At 55.8% G+C, this 21437-nt stretch overlaps 2 protein-coding genes across 11 annotated transcripts in view; one reads left to right on the top strand and one right to left on the bottom strand.

Annotated features, from left to right (window-relative positions):
* Window positions 1-321: 321 nt before the first annotated feature.
* NOTCH4 (notch receptor 4) lies at window positions 322-21115 on the bottom strand. Of its 3 annotated transcripts, none has more exons than XM_031434998.2 (30): window positions 20911-21114; window positions 20068-20149; window positions 19604-19896; window positions 18584-18931; window positions 18378-18500; window positions 18029-18265; window positions 17757-17912; window positions 17233-17427; window positions 15643-15756; window positions 14451-14564; window positions 14239-14361; window positions 13230-13389; window positions 12452-12597; window positions 12009-12161; window positions 11674-11791; window positions 11353-11440; window positions 10840-10993; window positions 9805-9989; window positions 7835-8087; window positions 7470-7582; window positions 6122-6645; window positions 5095-5475; window positions 4819-4994; window positions 4054-4273; window positions 3799-3871; window positions 3557-3695; window positions 2768-3063; window positions 2390-2537; window positions 1786-1883; window positions 322-1614 (listed from the first exon to the last, which is right to left on the bottom strand). In XM_031434998.2, the coding sequence occupies exons 1-30, from the start codon at window positions 20969-20971 to the stop codon at window positions 922-924; spliced, it is 5964 nt and encodes a 1987-aa protein (XP_031290858.2). In that variant the 5' UTR covers window positions 20972-21114; the 3' UTR covers window positions 322-921. The 3 variants fall into 3 exon arrangements, with proteins under 3 accessions (XP_031290858.2, XP_031290857.2, XP_064332411.1); XM_031434997.2 differs by having other exon boundaries at window positions 3790-3871; XM_064476341.1 differs by lacking the exons at window positions 322-1614; window positions 1786-1883; window positions 2768-3063 and having other exon boundaries at window positions 2389-2537; window positions 3790-3871; window positions 20911-21115.
* Window positions 1281-21437, top strand: part of LOC105090857 (butyrophilin subfamily 1 member A1) — a 58981-nt gene continuing 38824 nt past the window's right edge. For 7 of the 8 annotated variants that reach the window (XM_064476351.1, XM_064476344.1, XM_064476348.1 and 4 more), the window contains exon 1: window positions 1281-1392. The gene's annotated coding sequence lies outside the window, so the exon portion shown is untranslated. The remainder of the gene's footprint in view (window positions 1393-21437) is intronic. The other variant, XM_064476346.1, reaches the window with a different exon arrangement.

The following is a 21437-nucleotide window of genomic DNA, read 5'->3' on the forward strand; positions in this document are numbered from 1 at the left end:
GAGGATAAAGTTGGAGATGCTTTCTCCATCTCCCTCTACTTGAGATCTCAGGAATCTCCTAAGTGGCTATAACTAAATGCCCTTGCAAGAGGAACAAAGGGTAGGCCTGGTTTAGTGTGTGAGTCGTTTCTCCCTGAGCTACTAGAGACTTTCACCTTTTGATACCCTAAATTAACACAGGACCCCCAAGTCTACTTATTCTTGCTCTTAACACTATGCTCAAAGCTTCCATCCAAATGTTGAACCTAGGGCACAAAATTCTGAAAACACTGTGCAGTTAATCCCATATTTTTTCCACTTCCCAACCCCTCCAAAAAAAGGTAACACTTCAAGTCAGCTTTATTATGGGTTGACACATGTGGGGTTCTTAAATAGAGTGGTGGCTATAAGAGTGGCACTTCATGCCTGCAGTGGTTTGTTTGGGGGTGGGGGAAGGTGGAGAGAATGCAAGGAGTCATCAGCTGGAGTGACCCTTGGCCCTCCCTTCAGCACCTGCACAGTGTCTGGCACACAGTAGGTGCTCAATAAATATTTGTCAGCCCTTTGTGAGTGGTCGGGGTTACAGGCGATGGGGCTCTCCCTGGGAACCATATATAGGAAAGGACATCTTACATCCTGTTTGCAGTTTTGGTTCCAGTTCAGGGGTACTTCTCCCATTCCACTCCATCCTCCTGTAACCTCTCACCCTTATTTTCTGGGAGAGAGGATGGGCCTGCTTCATCCCAGCACCCTAAACTCCTTTTCCAGGGCTGCAGTTTCTCCACGTGTAAGACGATGTGGCATACACTCACTTTGGGAGGGACACTACACTCATAATCCCTCAAGTTTGGGGCTCAAGGATCTTAAAATCTGGAGACCTTCCAGACTGCCTGTCATTTAATGAGTACTCACTTTTAGAATCCCTCCCTGCCATGTAGCCTTTTATTTCTGACCCTCACCTCCCGCATTTAAGGGTACTATCTGGTGGGCTGGGGAACACCAGGCAACTTGAGGGGATCCCCGCTCCGGGGACGGAGTAAGGCAGGGAGGCGGGATTGGAGTGTTGGAGGCGGGGCCGCAGGCTCCTAGGGCCACCCAATTGCAGGGCCAGTCATCAGCTGAGGCCACACCCCCGCTCCCGGCCGCGACCCCGGATCTTCCTCGCTCTATTGCAGGGTTGGGTCGAGGCCCGCGCATGCCTGTAGAAAACCTACGGCCGCGGAGGGGCGGGCCGCCTCCTGCTGCTCCTTTCGATAGGCTCCGGCTATGCGAATAGGCCCCGCCCCCACGCGCGGCCAAGTCTACGGACAAAGTCCGAGCTTGCGGACAGGCTCCGGCCGACAGCGTCCGGCAGCGCGGCAGAGCCCCGCCCCCGCGCGGGGGCACGCTTCCCGACGGAGTTCTCGCGCTCTGGTAAGCGCCGACCTCGCGGCCCGGCGTGGCTTTGTGACGCGCCTCCAGTGGTCCCGCCCCTTCCAGCAACGTCAGCAGATCCCAGTGGTTTCGCTGGCGGGCGATGTCCCCGGGCGCTAGCCCGGCCTGGTCCCGCAGCCCTCGGGCCGCCCCCAGCTCCAGCAGCAGCTGGGCTACCTCCACTGCCCCTTCCCGGGCCGCCAGGAACAGCGGCGTCTGCTCCTGCGAGGGAGGAAACAACCAGGGGGCGAGGTCAGGGAAGGCCACGCCCCACAGGGCTGGCCCTCCTCCTGCTCGACCGCTGGCCCCTCCCCCTTCAGGTTTTGCGGAGTTCCCGCGCGTTTCACTTCTCCTGGCCCGTTTTATTGCGGGGAGCCCTCTACCCGGTCTAACCCTGCCATCCTGTGCGTCTTTATCGGCTCCGGCCTGGAGAAGGGAGCGGGCGGCCCTGGCGTTGTTCACGGCGGCGGCCCAGTGCAGCGCGGTTTTTCCTAGGGGACGACGTGGGAGGTTGTTAACCCGGAGGCTGGGGGCCAGTCGCCTGGGTTCCTGTTTCCCACGGATTCTGGTCTTGGGGGAAGGGCTATTCGGCCTGCCGGGTACCTCAAAAGCGGAAGCGTTGCCCGGGTGACCGCCGGCCTGCAGGAAGCGTTGCCCCTGGTGACGTCACCGGCGCGCGGGAGGGACAATGGGGCATTGTTCTGGGGTCGGTGGGACCGGCAGACCACCTCCCTCCCACGAGACCCTTCCCCCTTCTCAGACATTTCCCGCATCCTAGTTCCCAGTGGACTAGAGCAGTGTGTGTGTTTTTGAGGATGGTGAGGAAGACTCACGTTCTGTGTACTGCCACCGCACCGCAGGTTTACCACCCTCACAGCAGAGTGGGAGGGAATGCCCCAGCCTCCAGCTGGTCCCTCTGCTGCCCCCCTCCTTGGCATCTTACGCCCCATTTGCTCAACTTCTTTATAGCACAACATCAGCTTCCCCAGATCCATACCCCATTTATCTTTGGCCCCCACATCTGCTTTGGCTGCAATCAGTTCTTCAACCAGGTCCTCAACAGCCAGCCTGGCAGCCAGCATCAGGGCTGTGGTCCCATCCTCTGTCCGTGCATCCACTAAGGTCTGTCTGCTGCGGAGTAAGAGCTAGGGGAGCCAGAGAGGGCCAGTGATCCTTGGTATATCTGGACTTCTAGCTAAGGTTTATCACACTGTTAACCACCCACCAGTCCGTATTCAACCATCTGTTCTTGTTTCCCTTTCAGTCCCCAATCTCACATCACCTTCCTCTGCCAAACCCTTGAGGATGCTTTTGCCTGACTTTAGTTGCAAGTTTGCCCCGTTTCCTTTAGCGACTCCATTGTGCACTGACTGACCTGGCAAACCTCCCGGGCATCAGCAGCCACAGCGGTGTGAAGAGGGGTGCGCCCTGCCCGGTCAGGCTGGTTGGGGTTGGCTCCTGCCTCAAGGAGGCGGCGGGCAGCGGTTGGTCGGGAGAATCGGGCAGCTAGGTGCAGGGGAGTCTCCCCAGTGCCCAAGGTGTGAACCTGGGGACAGGCCCCTCCACCCAGCAGAGGTTCCCAGGGCTCAGGGCTTCCTAGCCATGTCCCCTGATAGGTCCTGGACTCCACTCCCCCACAGCAGACTGCTGACATCAGGGGTGTCACCCCATCTGTGTGTAAGAGACATGAGGAATGGGAGACAAATCAATCAAAAGGACATAACTGGGGGAGGGGAGAACACGGAGGCTCAGGGAAAATCACAGCCTGAGGTGTTGGGAAGCCCAGCTTGGGCTCACAATTTTGTGTGGCTTTAATCAAATGACTTTCCTTTTCTCTGGACTTCGGTTTCCTGATTTGTAAAAGGAAGCAACAGGCCATAGTACTCTCACCCTAAGGCAATGGTTCTCAAACTTGAGTCCTGGATCAGACTCACCTGCAGGGCTTGTCAGTATTTTGAATTTCTGAATCAGTAGCTGTGGAGTGGAGCCTGAGAATTTGTATTTCTAACAATTTCCCTGGTGATGCCGATTCTTCTGTCTGAGAATGACTGCTCTAAAACACTAACTCTAACATTAGTTTCTCCAGTTCTGATAGCAAAGGGTTTTCTGATTCTAAAACGGTCAGAGGGAGTTTTCATTTTCTTGGTCTGAGTTGCATACATACCAGGTCCACGGGTGTCCACGTCAGGGACGTCCAGTTCAGATTCCTGGGGAGGAGTCAGCATGGCTGCCTGGGGGAGCTCCTGACAGTCACCACTTAGAGGCCAGAGCTGGCACTTGGAAGGTGAGGCCATTTCTTCAGCCTTGGGGATCAGAGCAAGGATCAGTGAAGTGGCGCTGACTTTTCTCTTCAACCCTTCCATCACCTTGGGACCATTCCTGCCCCAGTGCCTTCACCTGGCCCACCTCCTCTCCTTCCTCGGGGCCTGAGCACATCACAACTCCATCTTCATCAACTTCTCCCTCTGGTTTCAGTGCCCTGGAAGGAAGAGGGTGGGTGGGTAGAGAACCTTCAGGGTCTCTAAGATTTCCAGCAGCCTTCCTCCTCCCTCACCTTTCTTGTCTTCAGCTTCTGCAATAGCATCTCTCATTGCTTCTGATCATAAATACCTCCATGGGAAAGAGCCCCCACCCTGAGTCCCGGTTCTTCCTCACTCTCACTTGAGGCCGATGCTGTCCTCGCCCAGAGGGGGCCGGCGTCGGCGGGGAACTGGCTGAGTCCGAGGCCTTCGAGTGAACCCAGGGGGCAGCCAGAGGGCCCCATGCTCTCGGCGCCGCCGGCGGATGAGCTGGAGGACAAGCAGGGCCCCGAGAGCCAGGAGAAGCACCCCGGCCACCGGTGAGCACAGTACAGGCCAGGGAAGCTGGTTGGCGGGGGGCACTGGTGGAAGAGACACAGTCAGGAAAAGAGGCCATTCCTGGTGGGGCTGGGTACTCCTGTGAGACTTTGGGCAAGTGCAGTCACCTCTTTTTGCCACAGTTCCCTCAACTGTAAAATGGGAATAGTAAGAGTACTTCCCTCATGGGGTTGTTGGGAGGATTAAATGAGTTAATACTGTAAAATGCTTAGACCGAGGCTGGCACATAGTGCTATTAAGAGTTATTATTCTTTCATGTATTACCAACTGTTTGACGTGGGGATGATTGGATACTCTTGGTCTCGTAGAGAGGACAGACCGGAACCCAAGGTTTGTGGGAGGTGTACGATAGAGGTTAGGCTAAAGTACTTGGGGAAATAAGGAAGGAGACTGCAGAGCAAATGGGCCATGAGGAGATCTAGTTAGAGAAGGAGGTTAACAAGGGTAAGTCTCCATAAAGAACACTTGGGGTCCCAGCGATTCTGTTTCATTTGATCTCCATTGCTGGTTGTTGGCATGAAAGCTAGCCCGGGAGCAAAGTGAGGGGAAATGATAGGGGGTCACCTACCGGTGTCTGCACGAGGGTGGGCAGCCAGCAGGGGTCCTGGCAGTAGGGGTTCCAGGGCCCCCACTGCGGCCATCGCAGCAAGGAAGCGGAGCAGGAGCCCAGGGTCCCAGGGACAGCGGGATGCAGGGTGGTCCGGGCCACAGTGGGACAGATCCACACCCATCACCACCACGAACCTGTGGGGAAGGCACCTCAGAGGCCCCTGTGTTGGTCCCTGGCTCCCTTCCCTCCATGGGTAAAAAAACTAATGTCTGCCCGCTGCCCCCAGCTTCTTACCCAGTGCTGTGGGAGTCTGTCTCCTTGCCTACAGGCTGTGTTTGAGGGGCTGCTCTCTGGTGAGAGGGGTCTGGGGTTCCTCCTAACTCCTCTTCGGCCTGGGCCCCAGGATAGGGGTACACCATATCCCTGCCGTCACTATCCTTTCTCACCCAGAGCCCTACCCTCAGAGTCAGGGACAGCACCCGGGCCAGGGCACGCAGCTGCTGGTCCAGGGTTGAGGGGTTCAGCACCACCAGCAGGGCCAGGGAGGGCCCCCACTCTGCATCCCCGTCTCTGGGCCTGCAGTCACCCCCATCCCAGCCACATTCTGCAGTGTTGCAGCCCTTCTCGCAGTGTCCGTTGTGGAAGTGATCGTGGCAGTACTGGTCGTAGGCTGGTCTGTGGGGTGAGGAGACAGGGACTCAGGACCCCCAAGGAAACCTGACTCCCTCATCCCAGAGAGGATTCCTGATATTCCACGGCCTCTAGGGCTCTGGTTGTTAAGTGGGGGCAGCTCTGGGGCAGTGGGCTTAGTCCCTGGATGGTAGGTAGTCCAGATACCCTAATATCTGCTGACACCCTTGTTTCCTAGGACCATCCCCTAGGTCCCCATAGGTCCCCCAGGACCGTTCCCAGAAAACACTCTGCAGCTAATCTCCCTCCCTTGGGACCCTCCCAAGCTCTCCTGTCTCCCTGAAGGGGAGCCCTTTTCCCTTAGGGGTGCTGGTTGCTAGGGGAGATCCTCCACAGCAACAGGGCTTAAAGAGAGAGCTTGAGATCAGAGCTCCCACATCCCTCAGAGAGGAGCCCAGACAGAGGCAGCGCCCTCTTTCCTGGTCCCCACATTAAATATTTATGCTGCCCCCATTCCCTCGGGTTAGAGTCCAGCATCTTATACCCCTACTTAGCAATGGGTATTAGGGTAGACTCTCCCTGGGGCTTGAGGCTGTGGTCACCCTGTAACTCAGAGACCTCTGTGTCCTTCCTCCTGCCTCCCTGCCACCTCCCCCCCCCCCCCCAGCCCAAGGCAGGGCTTCAGGCTCACGTGCAGGCTGGAGGAGTCTCACAGTCGTAGCCATCAAACAAACACTCTTCAGAGTCACACTGTGGGTGGCACTGCCCATCCCGGAAGAGAAGCCAGCACCGAGAATGGGAGGGGCAGCCCTTCCAGGGGTCTGGGACCCCCAGGGAGCAGTCCCCCCCATCCCAGTTTCCTCCTGGGCCACTGCAGCCAGCGTCACAGGCCCCATCTCCACCTCTACCCTCACATCCCTTTGCTCCGGGCCTCTGACACCGGGGCCCTGGAGAGCTGGGAGGGCAGGAGCATCGAAAGCCTGGGGCCCCCAGCCCAGGCGTCTCTGAGCAGCTGCCATTGTGTAGGCATGGAGAAGGAGGGCCGCAGCCTTGAGGAGCGGGTGGGGTCAGGCAGTCAGGGCCCCCATAACCACTGAAGCAGGCACAGCGGGGCGGGAATCCAGACTTGGGGGAGGGCAGACAGAGGCCACCGTGGTGGCAGTGATGAAGGCCGCAGGAGGGGGCTCTTTGGCTACAGGTGGGGCCTTCAAAACCCTGTGGAGAGGAGAGATATTGGTGAAGGACCTTGTATTCTTCCCACTTCCTCTCAAGCAAATTCCTGGGTTAAGATAACTCAGAGGATCCTAGATTCTCATCTGGAAGGGGCCTCAGAATATTAAGTTCATTTTACAGATCCCCCCCCCCCCCCACAGTGGCATACTACATAGTGGGGGAGAAGGATGGACCACAGCTCTACACAACTACATGGGTGACTCACCATGCAAGTCCTGGAAGACTGTTAATAGAGTGATAGTAATTGAACTAGCACTATATTATCTTAATCCTTGGAGATAGGATTGTATACTTTCTCTTCTGGATAGAGGAGGACATAAGTATATGAAAGTTATTGTTAATATTGTAATTCCTTGGTTTGGTTCATGGGTGTTATCTTTTTAAAAATTTTTTATTTTTCAGGGATATTATCTTGTAAGTATAATAAAGTAAAAGAAGGCTGTGCAGAAACCAGTGTTAGTTTGTACGTTAGTGTATCAAGAACCAAGTTTTTAAGATTAACCCAGTTTGGTGCATCTGAGGTCAATAAACAAATACACAGAGTTAAAAGAATTTATCCAAGGTCATCCAGCTTGACCTGGGGGAACCTTCCCTTAGGCAATGCCCATACTTCTGATAATTCCATTCATGCTCCCACTGGATTCTGCCTTTCCCCACTACTGCTTCTGAGAGCCACTTACCACTGTGAACATGAGACAGTTTTCTTCAATAATTCCCACTCCGGTGCTCCGCCAGGTTCTGGCTCAGACATTCTCACCTTGCGTCAGCATCGGGGCGACAGAGAAAGCAGCTCTGTGGTCACTCACCTGGGGGCAGTGGCAGGTGAATCCTGGGGGTGGTCCTGGTGTGGTCTCACAAGACCCTCCGTGGGAGCAGGGCTGGCTCTGGCAGGGGTCTATCTCCTGTTCACACAACTGGCCTGGGGGCGGGGGTGGGATTAAACATAACTCTCTACTTCACTGGCTGCCTCCTTCCTAGCGCATTCCTGGGAGTCAGCCCAGCACTGGCTGCACAGACAAAGGGATCATGGGGCATATTCTCTGGGGGGGGGGCATGGAGGCAGGGGGATAGACCAGATGACTAGGCTGCCTCGTGGGTGGGGATTGTCTGGGTTTCCATGGTCAGTTCAGCTGTGCACAGAGATGCCTACACCCCTCGTCCCAGGCCTTACCTGTGTGTCCGGGCAGACACTGGCAGTAGAAGGCATTGGCCAGAGAGTGGCAGGCTGCAGTGCCTGTGGGGTGACAGGGCCGGTCCAGACACTCATCCACGTCCCCCTCACAGCGCAGCCCCACAAAGCCTGGAGGGCAGGCACAGTGGAAGCCTCCAGGTTTGGGGGTGCAGGTCCCATGGTTGTGACAGGGCTGGGATTGACAAGCGTCGGGCTCCTTTGAGCAGTTCTGTCCACTGTAACCTGGTGCACACTTGCAGGCAAAGAGGGTCAGACAGGGAACCAGTAAATGAGCCCATCCTGGCACCGTAGGGGACTAGCTCAAGATAGTCTGCCTAGCTCCCCGCCTCCAGCTCAAACCATCACTCAGCTCAGCATCCATCACAGCCATGGTAGCTTAACCCTTTATCTCAACTCCACATGATACACAGTTGTTCAATAATATGAAACGTAATCCCTTCCCAGCCACAAACAATCTCTATGCTACATTGCCAGTAAATATAGTTCCGTTTTTGGTCAAACCTTCCTCCCTCAACCACACACCCACCGGGCTCTGTCATGCTTTATTAATTAATTTATAAACCTTCATCGAATGCCTACTTTGTGCCAGGCACCGTTTTAGGCACTAGGAATACAAAGAAAATTAGAACACATCCCTGCTTTCATGAAGTCCTCAGTCAACCAGAGGAGAGAGGCAGCTAGAATTTATTGCATGCTTTGTGTATATAACCTCACAAACCTTCCCAACAACCCTCTACATGGGCCATCTCATTTGATTCTCACTTTACAGAAAAAGGAAACTAATTCCTTGACTTGGGCAAACCACACAGCAGTAGGTGGTAGGCCAAGTCAAGGACCCCATAGCTGATGCCTTAACCGTTTTCCAGTTGTTTCAGATCTTTCTGCTAGTGAGAGAGGGCCATTGATGAGGGCTGTACCACGTGCAGAGTTCTTGCAGGGGGAAGGAGGGTATGTGAGAATGGAGTCCCAACAGGGCTTCAGAAATATGATGGAGAAAAAGGGATTCATAGAGAATCTGAGGAGCTGCCAGAGGGCTGGAAGAAGCAGGCAAGGGGGGTGTCTTGGAAACTTTGGGAAGAAGGAGTTTCATGGGCAGGGAAGCAGAGCTGAGTATTAGGTGTATGAGGGTTCACTGCTAATCAGCACACTGCTTTTGTGTCAGTTTGAAAATGCTCATAAGAATAAGGTAAAAAATAAAATTTAACAGTTAGAGAAAAAGGGCAGTTGGTGGACCTGCCTCATGCCTTCTAGCCAAAGTCGTGGTTCTGAGTACAAGGATCAGGTTGCTTGGACTTGAACCCCAGCTTTGCCTCCCTCTCCTGCTCGGTGACTCAAACCACCAAGGAGGGGCCGTAACCCAGTCTGGAGAGAAGTTCGGGACATTTTCCTGAGGCAGACGCTTCTGGGGCACCATCCATTGGGAGAGGGGTGAGGAATGCCATCAAAGAGCCAGTTTGGGGTGGGGGGAAGCCAGCAGCAGTTTTGTGTTGCAGGAGTAAGGGAGGAGGGCGGGGGTGGGGAGAGATGAGGCCGGAGAGGCAGGCGGGGCTGGGTCACACAGGGCTTTGGACTTCATTGTCAAAGAGGTGGGCAGCCACTGAAGGGTTTTAAGTAGGGGAGCGACAGGTCAGCTTAATATTTTCAACGAAGCTCCCTGGTAGTGGCGCAGAGGCTGAACATTTAGGAGGACAAGTGTGAGGCTGGACGATAGTTAGGAGGCTGAGATCTGGGTGGAAGGCAGTGAAGGCCTGGACAAAGGCAGGGCGATGAGGGTGCGGGTGCAAGGACAGAGCTGAGAAGTACTAGGAGGTAAGCAGCACGACTCGGTGGTTGGTGGGATGTGTGGGGGAAGTGAAAGGAAAATGCCCCATCCTCCATTCTGACCCACGACTGCCATTTCCCACAGCCAGCCCACCTTTGTCTCCCGCAGCTCCTCTAGACCCTCTCACCTGGCAGAGATAACCATTGGGTTGGGCCACGCAGGTGGCCCCGTGCTGGCAGGGCCTGGACTCACATGGGTTCACCCTGTCCTGGCAGGTACTGCCTTGGAATCCGGGGGGACAGTGGCAGAAGTAGGAGGGGCCGTTGTCAATGCAGATGCCTCCATTCTGGCACAGGGAAGAGATTTCTGTGCCTGGGAAGAGAGACAAACGGGGACTGATAAAGCTAAATGGGGTGGAAGATGCTCAGGGGCCCCAGACGCTGAGCAGAGAGGAGAGTGGGGGCCACTAACATTCCTGGAAGCCTGAGGAGTCAGTAACTCCTGACGCTGAAGAGGTTAAAATACCAAGTTCCCCCTCCTGCCTGTTTTGTCAGATGGAGAGGAATACCTCTTCTTTGGCTTATCAGAGCATTATAAGCAGCTGTATTCTTGGCTTTAAAGAAATCTCAACTGCCCTTTTTCTCTAACTGTTAAATTTTATTTTTAAGGTGGGGGCATGTGACTTAACTAATGGCCTGTCTGTCCCCTGGGTTTTGCATCCTCGCATATTCTCTCCCAGTGATTCCCACTGACCATCCCCGGACCCCACAATAGTCTCCTGAGTTCTTCTCATATCAAAATTTATTTGATCAAGGCGGGGGTGGTATTCTTGTACCAGGGGTTGGCATAACATCCAAGTGAGCAGGGCATGGTGAAGTATGTTGAGCATAGTTGGGTTAAATGTGGTTCACTGCAGTTGAGTTATGGTGATAATGGCAATGTTGAGTTGTTCCACACTTTCTGTCCCAGGTGGTTGTGTTAAATAGGAGTCTCGTCGACTGGGCTGGTTGATGTTGCTTGAGTTGTGTTGAATGTGGTGCTAGGAGCTGAGTTGTGCTAGGCTGTCCTGGGTGTTGAGCTGTGGCACCGTGACTGGTTGGTCTGTGTTACTTGGACTCTTGGTTGTTTGGCTGAATGTTGTGTGTGGATGTCCTTAGGGATGAGGTAGAGGAGGACACCCTTTTCTCTCCATCTGCTCCCTAGTCGGTCCTTGGGTTGGTACCTTGGCTCAGAGCAGCCCTCTGGCAGGAGGACAGCGGAAGGTTGCAGAGAGGCCCAGTCCATCCCTGGAGGCACAGGCACTGGAAGGAGGGCCCAGTCTGGATGCAGTGGGAATTGTGTGGGCAGGGCTTCTGGGCACATAAGTCCATCAGCGTCTGAGGGTCAGGAGGGAGCATGAGGCAGGAAAGAGCATCAGGTTCGGAGATGGTCCTCTGCCAGCTCCTCAAACTCCCTTATCTCTAAAACTCTTTCCTGGATGGTCTGGGACCAGGTTACCCTCTCTGGTTTCCTCTGATACTCACATCCCAGAATAGTCCCTGGGATCAGAAATCCTCTCAGTCCTTCAACTCCATACAAATCTCAAGTTAGACCCCAACTCCTAGACTCCCAAACCTCCTTTCATGTGGACACCTCTCCTAAGCTTCCCTGCTGCCCACCTTTTAATACCTGAGACCCTCTCCCTGGAGCTCTCTAGCCACCCCCTCCTCAGCACACCTGGCTCAGTGCCCCTCACCTGGCAGCTACCTCCTGTGTAGCCAGGGGGGCAGAGGCAGTGGGGACCCTGAGGGCCATCTTGGCAGGTTGCCCAGTTCCTACAGGGGCTGGATAAGAAAGAAGGCGTGGTAGGAGGAGGGTCTGGGAAACAAGGGGAGGGAGTGTGTGATTCTGGGGGGGCAGGAGGGCCTCGGTGAGGGGGAGGGGAAAACAGGAGGGAGGGCGGAGTGAGAGGGTGTGGGGTATAGGAGGAGAGGCAGCATGGAGCCCCGGAAGAGATGGAGAGGCAGGGTGGGAAGGGCTCCCTCCCTTCCTCCAGGGGTCTCTGTGCCCTGCTCACCTGTCTGCGCAGCTGGGACGGATCCTCCCCTCACAGCGTGGGCCCTGGAAGCCCGGGGCACAGAGGCAGGAGGAGGTGCCGGGCCTATTCACACAGGTGCCCCCATTGAGGCACGGTGCTGGAGAGAGGAGGCTGTGAGGGGTTGGGTTCCCTGCCTGTAACCTGGCCTGTGACCTCAGTCACACTGCACACAGGACAGCGCTCCCACCGCCACTTCCTCACCCAAACGCCGGCTTGCGGCATCCAGTTAAGTTTTTAAAAATTATGGCACAAACATACCCTGACCAATTTCTGCATTGTCCTGTGGCCCAGCCCCAGACACGGTGGGCACTCACCAGAGGCACAGTGGTCGACGCTGATCTGGCAGCGGAGCCCAGTGTGGCTCGGAGGGCAGGTGCAGGAGTAGCCCCCAGGGCTGGGGCTGCAGGAACCACCATTGAGACAGGGCCCTGAGTGACAAGCTGTCACCTCCTCGCTGCACGTGGGCCCTGAGGGAAGTGGGTAGGGTCTGAGAAGGGGACTTGTCCTTTTCTCCTCTCTTCCTCCTCTTCCCTTTCTCTTTCCTTCCCCTCCTCATCCCTATCACCACTCTTCTCCCCCACCCAACCTCTCTTCTTTTGTCACCACCTCCCACACATCACCCATGTCCCCTGCTGCCCGTGCCCAGTTCTTGGTGGTGACTGAGACCCAGAGCCCCTGGACACAGGCCTCCACTGGTCTTGCCCTTGATTTAGAGGGTGGTCATCCCAGGGTATGTGTGGTTTAGGGAGCAGCTCACCTGTGAAGCCTGTGGGGCAGGTGCAGTTGTAGCCAAAGGGCTGGGGGTGGCAGGTCCCTCCATGGGCACAGGGCGTGGAGACGCAGCCCCCCAGCTCTGAGTCACACTCCGGTCCTGTCCAACCCACATCACACACACACGAGGATCTGGTCACAGAGAGGAAGGGAAGGGTTTTCTCTTCTGATGTTTTTCTCTTCTCCCCTCCCCATTGGTCAGACCCCTATGACCTCTTCTTTTGTTGGCCATGAGACTCTGGCCTTTCCTCAGTGGCTTTGCTCTCAGCACTGTCCCCCTTCTGCCCCAGCTGCTCTACCCATTTTCTCCAAGTACATTTCTCTTTATATTCCGTCCATAGCTTGTTTATTGGCTGTCTTTGCTCATTAGAACCAAAGCACTATGAGAGCAGATACTGCATCTCTTTTGTTCTGCACTGTTCTCCAGTGCCTGGAAAAGTGTCCACACATAGACGCTCAATAACTATTTGTCTAAGAAGTGGTGAAATGAATTGGTCCTGGGATTTAATACTACTCTGCTTTCTGCTTTGACAAGCCCCAGCCCCAGTCCTCTGTTTCCCTCATCATTTATGAACTCTCCCCTCATTGGATAGCACTCACCAGCTGAACCCTCCCATTGTCTGTGACCCCAGTACTTTGCCATCTCCTTCCTAGTCCCTGTTGGCCATTTCCTACAGGCTCGCACCTCACTGGCTGTCTTCTCCTGCCCTATCTGAGGAGGACCCAGAGGAGACTGTAAATGGGGAGGGCCCGGAAGATGTTACCTCTGGCAGTGCCCATGGTGGCAGGTGCAGTTGTCTGCAGCAGGGGCACAGCCAGGGCTTCCATTGGGGCAGAGACAGGGGGCCTTGTCCTCCTGATCCTGGCATGTTTGCTTGGGCTGGCACAGGTCGGGGGCACACAGGGGAATTTCACAGAGATGACCTGGGTGGGGAGATGGGTCAGAGAGAAAACAGAGTCCCTCCCTGTCTTTGATGGGGCCAAAGGCCACTTCTTATGCATGACTTGCTTCCTCCCCAAGGACCTGTCCTTCAGTGGCTCCCTGTTGCCTTGGGATACTAACTTCCTCAGAATGACACGTGGGGCCCTACACGACGTGACCTTCCTGCGACTGCTGCATTTCTCACCTTTGCCCCACTGTACCCTAAGCTCTGGGCTCCTACAGTCCCTTGAGTCAGGTACGCTTTTCTTCCTTCTGTGCCTTTGCACATGCCGTCATCTGCAGCTAAAACATGCTGTCTTGCATTCTGTCTCAACAAACTCCTACTCAGTCCTTCAGACTCTGTTCATGAAGGCTTCCCATCTCTAGTCTGGGTTAGCCCGTCCTTTGTGTTCCCATAGGATCCTGTGCATTCCTCTCTCAGAGCACGTCTCTGGGCCATAATCAACGAGAGACTTGGTCTCTCTGCAGTAGATTTAAGGTCACTTGGGGACAGCATCTCTTACTCAACTTTGTGTCTGTGTCTATTAAGTGCATAGTAGGCACTTAATAAATGTTTGCTGAATAAGCAAATGAATGTTTTGCCTTTGAATCCCATCCTCCACTCCTGATCCCCAATCATGCCATTCACTTTGGGCCCGGTGTGGGCCCTACAGTAACACTTGCCCTCAGCCCCTGTATGGTTGTGCAGGTTTTGCACTGCAGAACTTTAAGGGGTCCCATTCTCATTCTGTTCTCACATCCCAGTCCTCCAACACCCATCAATGACCTCTGCTCCACCCACAGTGGATTTCATTATCCCTCCGGTTCTTTCCAGTGCCTCCCCTGCTGACCTGTGAAGCCAGATGGGCAGAGGCAAAGGAAAGCTCCTGGGAGATCGAGGCAGCTGGCTCCAGCAGGGCATGGGCCGCTCAGACACTCGTCCACCTCCGCCTGACAGCGCGGGCCTTCAAAGCCTGTGGCACAACAGGAGGGCCAGGGGCTGCACGGACTCTGCCCCTGCCCCTGCCCCTCTCTCTCCTCCAGTGTTTGAGCCCCAGTTTACCTGGGAGACACTCGCAGTGGAAGGATCCAGGCTGGTCCCGGCACTGCCCACCGTTGGCACAGGGAGAGCTTCTGCACTCGTCTATGTCCTCCTCACACCGCGGGCCGGTGAATCCTGGTGGGGCGGGAAGCCGGGGGGAGGAGAGGTGGCAAAGGTCTTTTTTTTTTTTCTGTAGATGTATTAGAGAGTTTGTTACAAGTGTTTGAGCTTTACAGGCATGATTTCATGGATTCAAACAAGAAATTGAGAGTTGACACTGCTGTTAGTCTTCTCTTGGCAAATACAGAAACAACATCGCTACAAATGGCAGTGGAGAGACTCTTGTTTCAAATGGTTTGGTTTGGGGTTTTGTCTAAATGTATCATGTAATAAAGGGACCAATTTGGGGGCTTCTCAAATAGTGATGTGGATTTCAGGACATAATGGAGCATAACTTGGTAATTTTATTCTTCATTTAAATAAGGCATAACTGGATATGTGTACTAATGTTGAAAACACATTTTACCGAAAGCATAAATACAAGTCCTGGCCCTTCCCCTTGCCAGGAAAGAGGAACCTGGAAACCTTTCCAGAGAAGACACCTAGGGCAGGTCGAGGTGACAGAAGGGTGATGCAGAAAAGGTGAAGCTCAACCACCTGCTGGCTGTGTGACTTTGGGCAAGCTACTCAACCTCTCTGGGCTCCACTGTAAAAGAGGAATAATGACAGAACCTACCTCATGATACCATTGAAAGCATTCAAGGAGACAATGCCTGAAAAGTACATGGCCATGTGCCTGGCCTGGAGTAAATACTCAACAAACCTCAGTTATTATCATAGCAGGGAACACAGGGGTGTTCCATGAAGCTGGAGAAGGCAGGCCTGGGGCAAATTTCCCTGCGTCCCTGGAGGGCAGACCAGCCCGGCAGCCCCGGCAGGCAGGGAGAGCATACAGGGGACTCTGAAGGAGGGCTGGAGAGGAGGGACATTGGGTGATCTGGCCGGACAGAGATGAGGTGGGCGAGTAAGCAATGGAGGATTTGGGGGATGTAACGGAAGAGAGCTTGGAGAGCAGAGGAGAAGCTGGAGAAATGGGGGACTCCTTGGCCAGGCTAGAGGGAGCTTCAGGAGGCCCCGGGCGATTGTCAGGTCTGAACTGTGGAGGTTCAGGAGCCCAGGGGGCTGAGGGGGCTGGACTGGAATCTGCACTCACCGGGCCGGCAGACACACTGGAAGCCACTGAGCAGGTCGTGGCAGTCAGCCTGGTTCAGGCAAGGGGCAGAGGCACACTCATCTGTCTCCACCTCACAGAGCTGCCCTTCAAAGCCTGAGGGTGTAGAGGTGCGGTCAGGGGTGAGGCTCAGCCACGCCAGCCTTGCCCTGGCTGCTCACCCCTTCTGCCCGGGAGGCCCGGGTCCCAGAACCAGCCTGGTCCCTGACTTGCTGTGTGTCTCCATCAGGCAGCCCCTCCCAGGGTGCCATCTGCATAGGGGCTGGAGAGGTGAACCCGAGGCTCCGCTGCTCTGCTGTGTGTGGCTCTGCTCTCTCCAGTGTGAAAGCTCAGGGAGCAGGGCGCCTGCGGGGACCTGTGGGAGGGCTCCTGGGAAGTGTCTTTTGGGGCTATTCCTCTGTGCACAGAAGGCAGGGCTCACTCGGGATGGGGGGGAGGGTAGCTGATCAGCCTCGGGGGGTTCTCGAGGTGCCAGTGTGACAAATGAGCATCTACTTGGAGGTGGCTCACTCCTCTTGTTCTACCTGGACAGGCCTCTGTGCCAGGGAGACCAGGGATCCCCAAGGTAGGCATTTGAAGGGCATCTGGGAAGCTGTGTTGCTCCCATATTTGTCCTGTGTCTTTGGCCTCATCCTGGTCTCCACTGTCTCACCCTGAACTGAAGCTGGACCAGCCTCTGGACCTCAGTTGCTTCCCTCTTCTTGCCTGGGGAGCCTGCCTCTGAAGCTCCTTGTTATCTACAACCTTGTCCCTCGGATTACTGGGTAGTTTTCTCAGCATTTTTTGTTGGATGCTGTCAGCATGGAAAGGCTGTATAGTGTAGTGGTTAAAACTATCAAAGCCCTGGGTTTGAATCCTGGCTCTGCCACTTACTAGCTGGGCAACCTTGGACAAATCGGTTTCTTCATTTATAAAATGGGCATAGTAACGATGTTGACCTCATAGGGTTATTGTCAAGATTAGATAATGCGTGTAAGAGGCTCAGGCAATACCTGGCATAGAGTAAGCTGTTATTTTTCTGGTTTCATTCAGCTCCTTGATATTGGCTCTGTTGCTGTCTCCCTGGGGAGATAATTCCCCTCTTAACACTAACTTGTACGTAGGCGCAGCCTTGCAGCATTCTTTCCCGTTGTACCAAATTCAAGCACACAAGCCCTTGGGGTTTTAAGGGTTTACTCTTGATCTCTCCAGGGGAGAGTTTCTGTGATTAGAAGGACCATTCTGGGTTGGCATGAGCAGAGGCTGCAGCGTGAAAAGCTGTTAACCGCTATTCTGCTTTCCCCTGATGGGCCTCTGGGTCCAATGGACCAGGCTGTGCACCCTTAATGACTTTGAAGTGAATACGTCCTCTTCCCCCAAGAGTAGAGCAGTGCACAACCTCACTACGTCTGTGGCCGCCCTTCTCTTAGGGGCCATCGGTTTCCAGAGTTTTCACCTGGGGGTGGGGAGAGGAGGAGAAACATTCTTTGGTAACTGACCCCAACTGACCTGAGGCTATCTAGGCTCCAGAGAGGTCACACCCCGTGGGTTAGTGCCCTGTCTTCTCTACCCGAGGCCCCATTCTGCTGGTACCTGGTGGGCAGAGGCAGTGGAAGGTGGCGAGCAAGTCCAGGCAGGTGCTGCCCGGGTGGCAGGGCTGGGACAGGCACTCATTGTGATCAGCCTCACAGCGGGATCCCGTGTAGCCAGGGGGACAGAGGCACTCAAAGGAGCCGGGCGTGTTGAAGCAGGAGCCGCCATGTTCACAGGGACTAGGGCCTTGCTGGGCTGCGGGGAGAGAAGAACCGGGGGTCCACAGGGGTCGGGGCGGGAAGGCAAGGAGGCCAGACTGGCAGGGACACTATGGGGGGTCTGTTTGTGGCAGATGAGACCCAACTGGGGAAAGGGCTTGTGTCTTTAAGAAGGAGAAGGACTCATTGGGGCCTGGAGGGCTGAGCGTTGGTGAAAAGACTGTGTAGGGAAGAGATGCCAAATCTGGACAAATTCAGGAAAGAGGAGATGTTAATGTTTTTAATTTGAAAAGCAATTTGCCTGTTTCTCTCTTCAGTGCAGAGCCTGTCTGGGGCTCAGAGTGGGTCTGATGAGGGGTGCCTCACCCATCTGACACTCGTCCAGGTCCTGGTGGCAGGTGGGCCCGGTGTAGCCAGGCTGACACAGGCAGAGAGTGGAGCCCGTCAGGGGGTTTGTGCTGCACTGGGCTTCCCCATGGCACGGCCGGCTCAGACACATGTCCTCCATGTGGCACAGGAGGCCTGGAGGGCAGGTGGGAGAGGCTCTCAGAGGCTGCTTGAAGCCCCCAGCTGCCCTCCTCATGCTTTGCTCAAGTGCCATCCCCACCTCCCACCTCCCTGTGCCCCCCACGCCACACCTGTGCGGCCAGGTGGGCAGAGGCAGGAGAAGGAGCCCACACGGTCGATGCAGGTGGATCCTGGGGCACAGGTGGCTGCAGCACAGTCGTCCAGGTTCTCCTCGCAGCCCGTGCCTCCCCAGCCACTGACGCACACACAGTGAAAGCTGCCAGCTGAGTTCTGGCAGGTCCCTCCATTTTTACAGAGAGGGGGACCCTGAGCCTCACATTCATCCACATCTTCAGAGCAATCCCAGCCTGCAGGGGGCGGGAAGGGGACAGGTGCTGGAGCTGGGGCCCTGTGGGGAGGGGAGAACAAGGGACGACCGTCTGGGCCACTGGTGCCATCGACTTGGCTTCAGTGACTCACCTGTCCAGTCCTCTGGGCAGAGGCAGGTGTAGGTGGCCAGCCCATCCTGGCAAGTGCCCCCGTTCTGACACTGGTGCCCCACACAGTCATCTGGATTCACCTCACAGCTTGGGCCTGTGAAACCTGTCAGGGTCATGTGATCAGCTGAGAAAGGGGGACCCACGGGAGACCACCTGGGTGCCCAGAAGAGCCCTGTGAGGACGCACCTGGGGGACACAGGCAGAGGTGGAAGGTGGAGTCTCTCCCTGGAACCAGCTGACAGGTGCCCCCATTGAGACAGCCGCTGGTGGGGCAGGGTCCTGGCTGGAGCTTACAGCGTGGCCCCTCCCGCCCGGTGGGGCAGAGACACTGGAAGGATCCCAGGGTGTTGTGGCAGGAAGTGCCCTTGGGGCAGGGTCCTGGGTCCAGGAAACACTCGTTGATGTCATGTTCGCAGGCATGGCCCTCGAAACCAGGTGGGCAGCGGCACTGAATCTGGGGGTAGGTGGTCAGACACACCCCTCCGTTGATGCAGGGGTTGGCTGAGCAGAAGTCCCGAAGCTGGCACTGCTCACCTGAGGTGAAGGACAGAGGAGGCACAAATTCCAGCTCCTCTGAGATGACCCAGCTCTCCCTCCAGGTTATCTGTGTCTAATTTCCATATTTACTTCCCTTCCCTCCCATACCCTCTCTGCCTTGTTCCCTCACCCTCAGTTTTACCATTCCTTGGGAGGGTTCTATCTGGAGTGGCTACCTTTTCCAAACTGAAAACAGTACATGGAGCTGTTGGTAGGAGTACTGCACCTGAGCCCTGCTGGACTGGGGACGCAGGGTCCCTTCAGTAGTGACCTTGGTGGGGAGATGAAAACCTGCAGGCTTTGCATGCAGGAGACAGAGCCCCTCGCTGTGGGATGACCGGTTATGTGCCCTTGGGCAGTTGGCTTGCCTTTCTCATCTTGATCTTTTTTTTTTTTTTTTTCTTTTGGCAGGAGGTGGGGGAGGTAATTAGGTTTATTTATTTATTTTTAATGGAAATACTGGGATTGAACCCAGGACCTCATGCTAAGCATGAGCTTTACCAGTGAGCTGTATCCTCGCCCCCAAGAACTGGCTTGTTGATTCTCAAGACCTCTGTCCTCAAAGGGCTCCCAGTCTCTCAGTCCCTAGTTCCATCCTTCCCACCCCATCACCCCATAGCCCAGCCCTTGTCCTGCCGGCTGTTCCTCCCTACTCCCGCCAGTGCTCACCTGTCCATCCTGGCAGGCAGGAGCACTGTGGGCGGCCTGAGGCCTGGATGTGGCAGCTGCCCATTTTGGAACAGAAGGAAGAACAGGGGTCCTTGAGCTGGGCCTGGCACCTCTCACCAGTGAAGCCAGGGGGGCAGGTGCAGAAGAAGCTGGGGGCGGAGGGTGAGGTAGGGCTGGGGGAGCTGGGAAGGGTGGGAAGCAGGGCTCGGCAGCTGCCCCCATTCTGGCAGAGCTGGGCATCCTGGCAGGGGTCGGGAAACTGGCACGTCTCACCCAGGAAGCCAGGGGCACACCTGGGCAGGGGAGGAGAGGAAAGCTCACATCCTGGCCCCTCTGCCTTCTCTCCTCCCTCCTGTTCATTTGTTTCCCTTCAACCACCTCCCTTTCTCCCTTCTCCTTTCTTTTCACTTCTCCCTGCTCTCCCTCGCCCTTTCCAGTCTCCCATTCCCACGAGGTACACTCACTGGCAGGTCCCTTGCCCCTGAGATAGGCTCAAGCAGGTGCCTCCGTTAGCACAGGGTTCTGGGAAACTCCCACACCGCAGCCCTAGGGATGGAGATGAGGATGAGAAGGGAGCAGGGAGCATTATGCTCCCCTTTTCCTCCTCTGATTAATCCGGAGGGACCTGACCACAGCCGCCCCCCACACACGTGCTCTAAACCACCATTGCCTTTGTATCTGTGTTTCTAGTCTCCACGTGGCACTTGCTCCCCAGCCCCCCAGATCCCAGGCCTCTCAGTTACGAATCTCCACCCCCTCTTTCCTGTTTATTCTCTGGCCTCCTAAGTCCAGCTTCAGGATCCGTCCCTCGGAAGCAAGGCAACAGGGATTGGAGGGGGGGGGCGCTGAGGGGACTCCTGGGAGGTGAATGGCTGAAACATTGAAGGGATTTCCTCCCGGAAGGGCCCAGCATTGAGCCATCAGGGGTGGGGACAGCTGGACCAGGAAAGGGACTTGACCTTCCCATGTCTCCATCTCCTGCTCCCCTAGCAGGTGGTTACTCTCTTTCCTCTTTTCCTCCTAAATGTGATCACAAGACCCTGCTGTCCCCCAGCTGCAGGGCCAACTGGGTTCTCCCTGGGGGTGGGCACCCTCTCACCCATCCCCCTACGGTCACCACCCCTGGCATGAGGCCTATAGCCTTGGGCTGTATAGCTGCAGAGGCAGAGTTGAGTCTCCCTACAGGCTATTCCATCTGGGAGATGAGAAACTCCTCCATCCAGGGCTTGGCCGTCTGTCCCCAACCCATGGGAAATCGTCCTAAGGTCCCGTCTTGGTCCCTTCACCTCTCCCACCCCGTGCCTCACCTCTGGTCTTGATGACACACAGCAGCAGCAGCGGCAACAGCAGCAGTGAAGGGGGCTGCATCCCAGAGCCCCTGCCCCAAGATCCCCTCTGCCTCCTCTGCAGGGACCCTCCGAGCCCCCACTGAGGCCACAACCACCTCCCCTGCTCCCACGGCCCCTTCTTCCTCCTCCTCAGCCTGTAGTGAACCTCACGTCTGAGCTGTTTCCTGAGTCACACAATGTCCTGGACACCCTGGTGATGGGGGGGAGTGGAGGAAAATTGAGGGGGATGAGGGAGGGGCCTCTGTCCCTGACAACCCCTGGGGAAGTGGGGCGGGTAGGACAGCGCGGCCAGAGGGCGTGTGGTAGAAGGGGAGCACTGGGCTGCTGGGGCCCTGGGAGCAGCCCCGCCTTCTGCTGTAGATGTGTCCTCTCCTTCCCAGAGGGGGGACTGCAAGGTGGCTGCAGGGCCCTGGGGCGGGGGAGGGTCAGGGCCTGGAAACAGAGGTGGGAGGTGATGGGAGATCTCCTGTACCTCTTCCTAGGAG

Source organism: Camelus dromedarius, chromosome 19 (assembly GCF_036321535.1).
Source record: "Camelus dromedarius isolate mCamDro1 chromosome 19, mCamDro1.pat, whole genome shotgun sequence".
NCBI classification, from domain to species: domain Eukaryota; kingdom Metazoa; phylum Chordata; class Mammalia; order Artiodactyla; family Camelidae; genus Camelus; species Camelus dromedarius.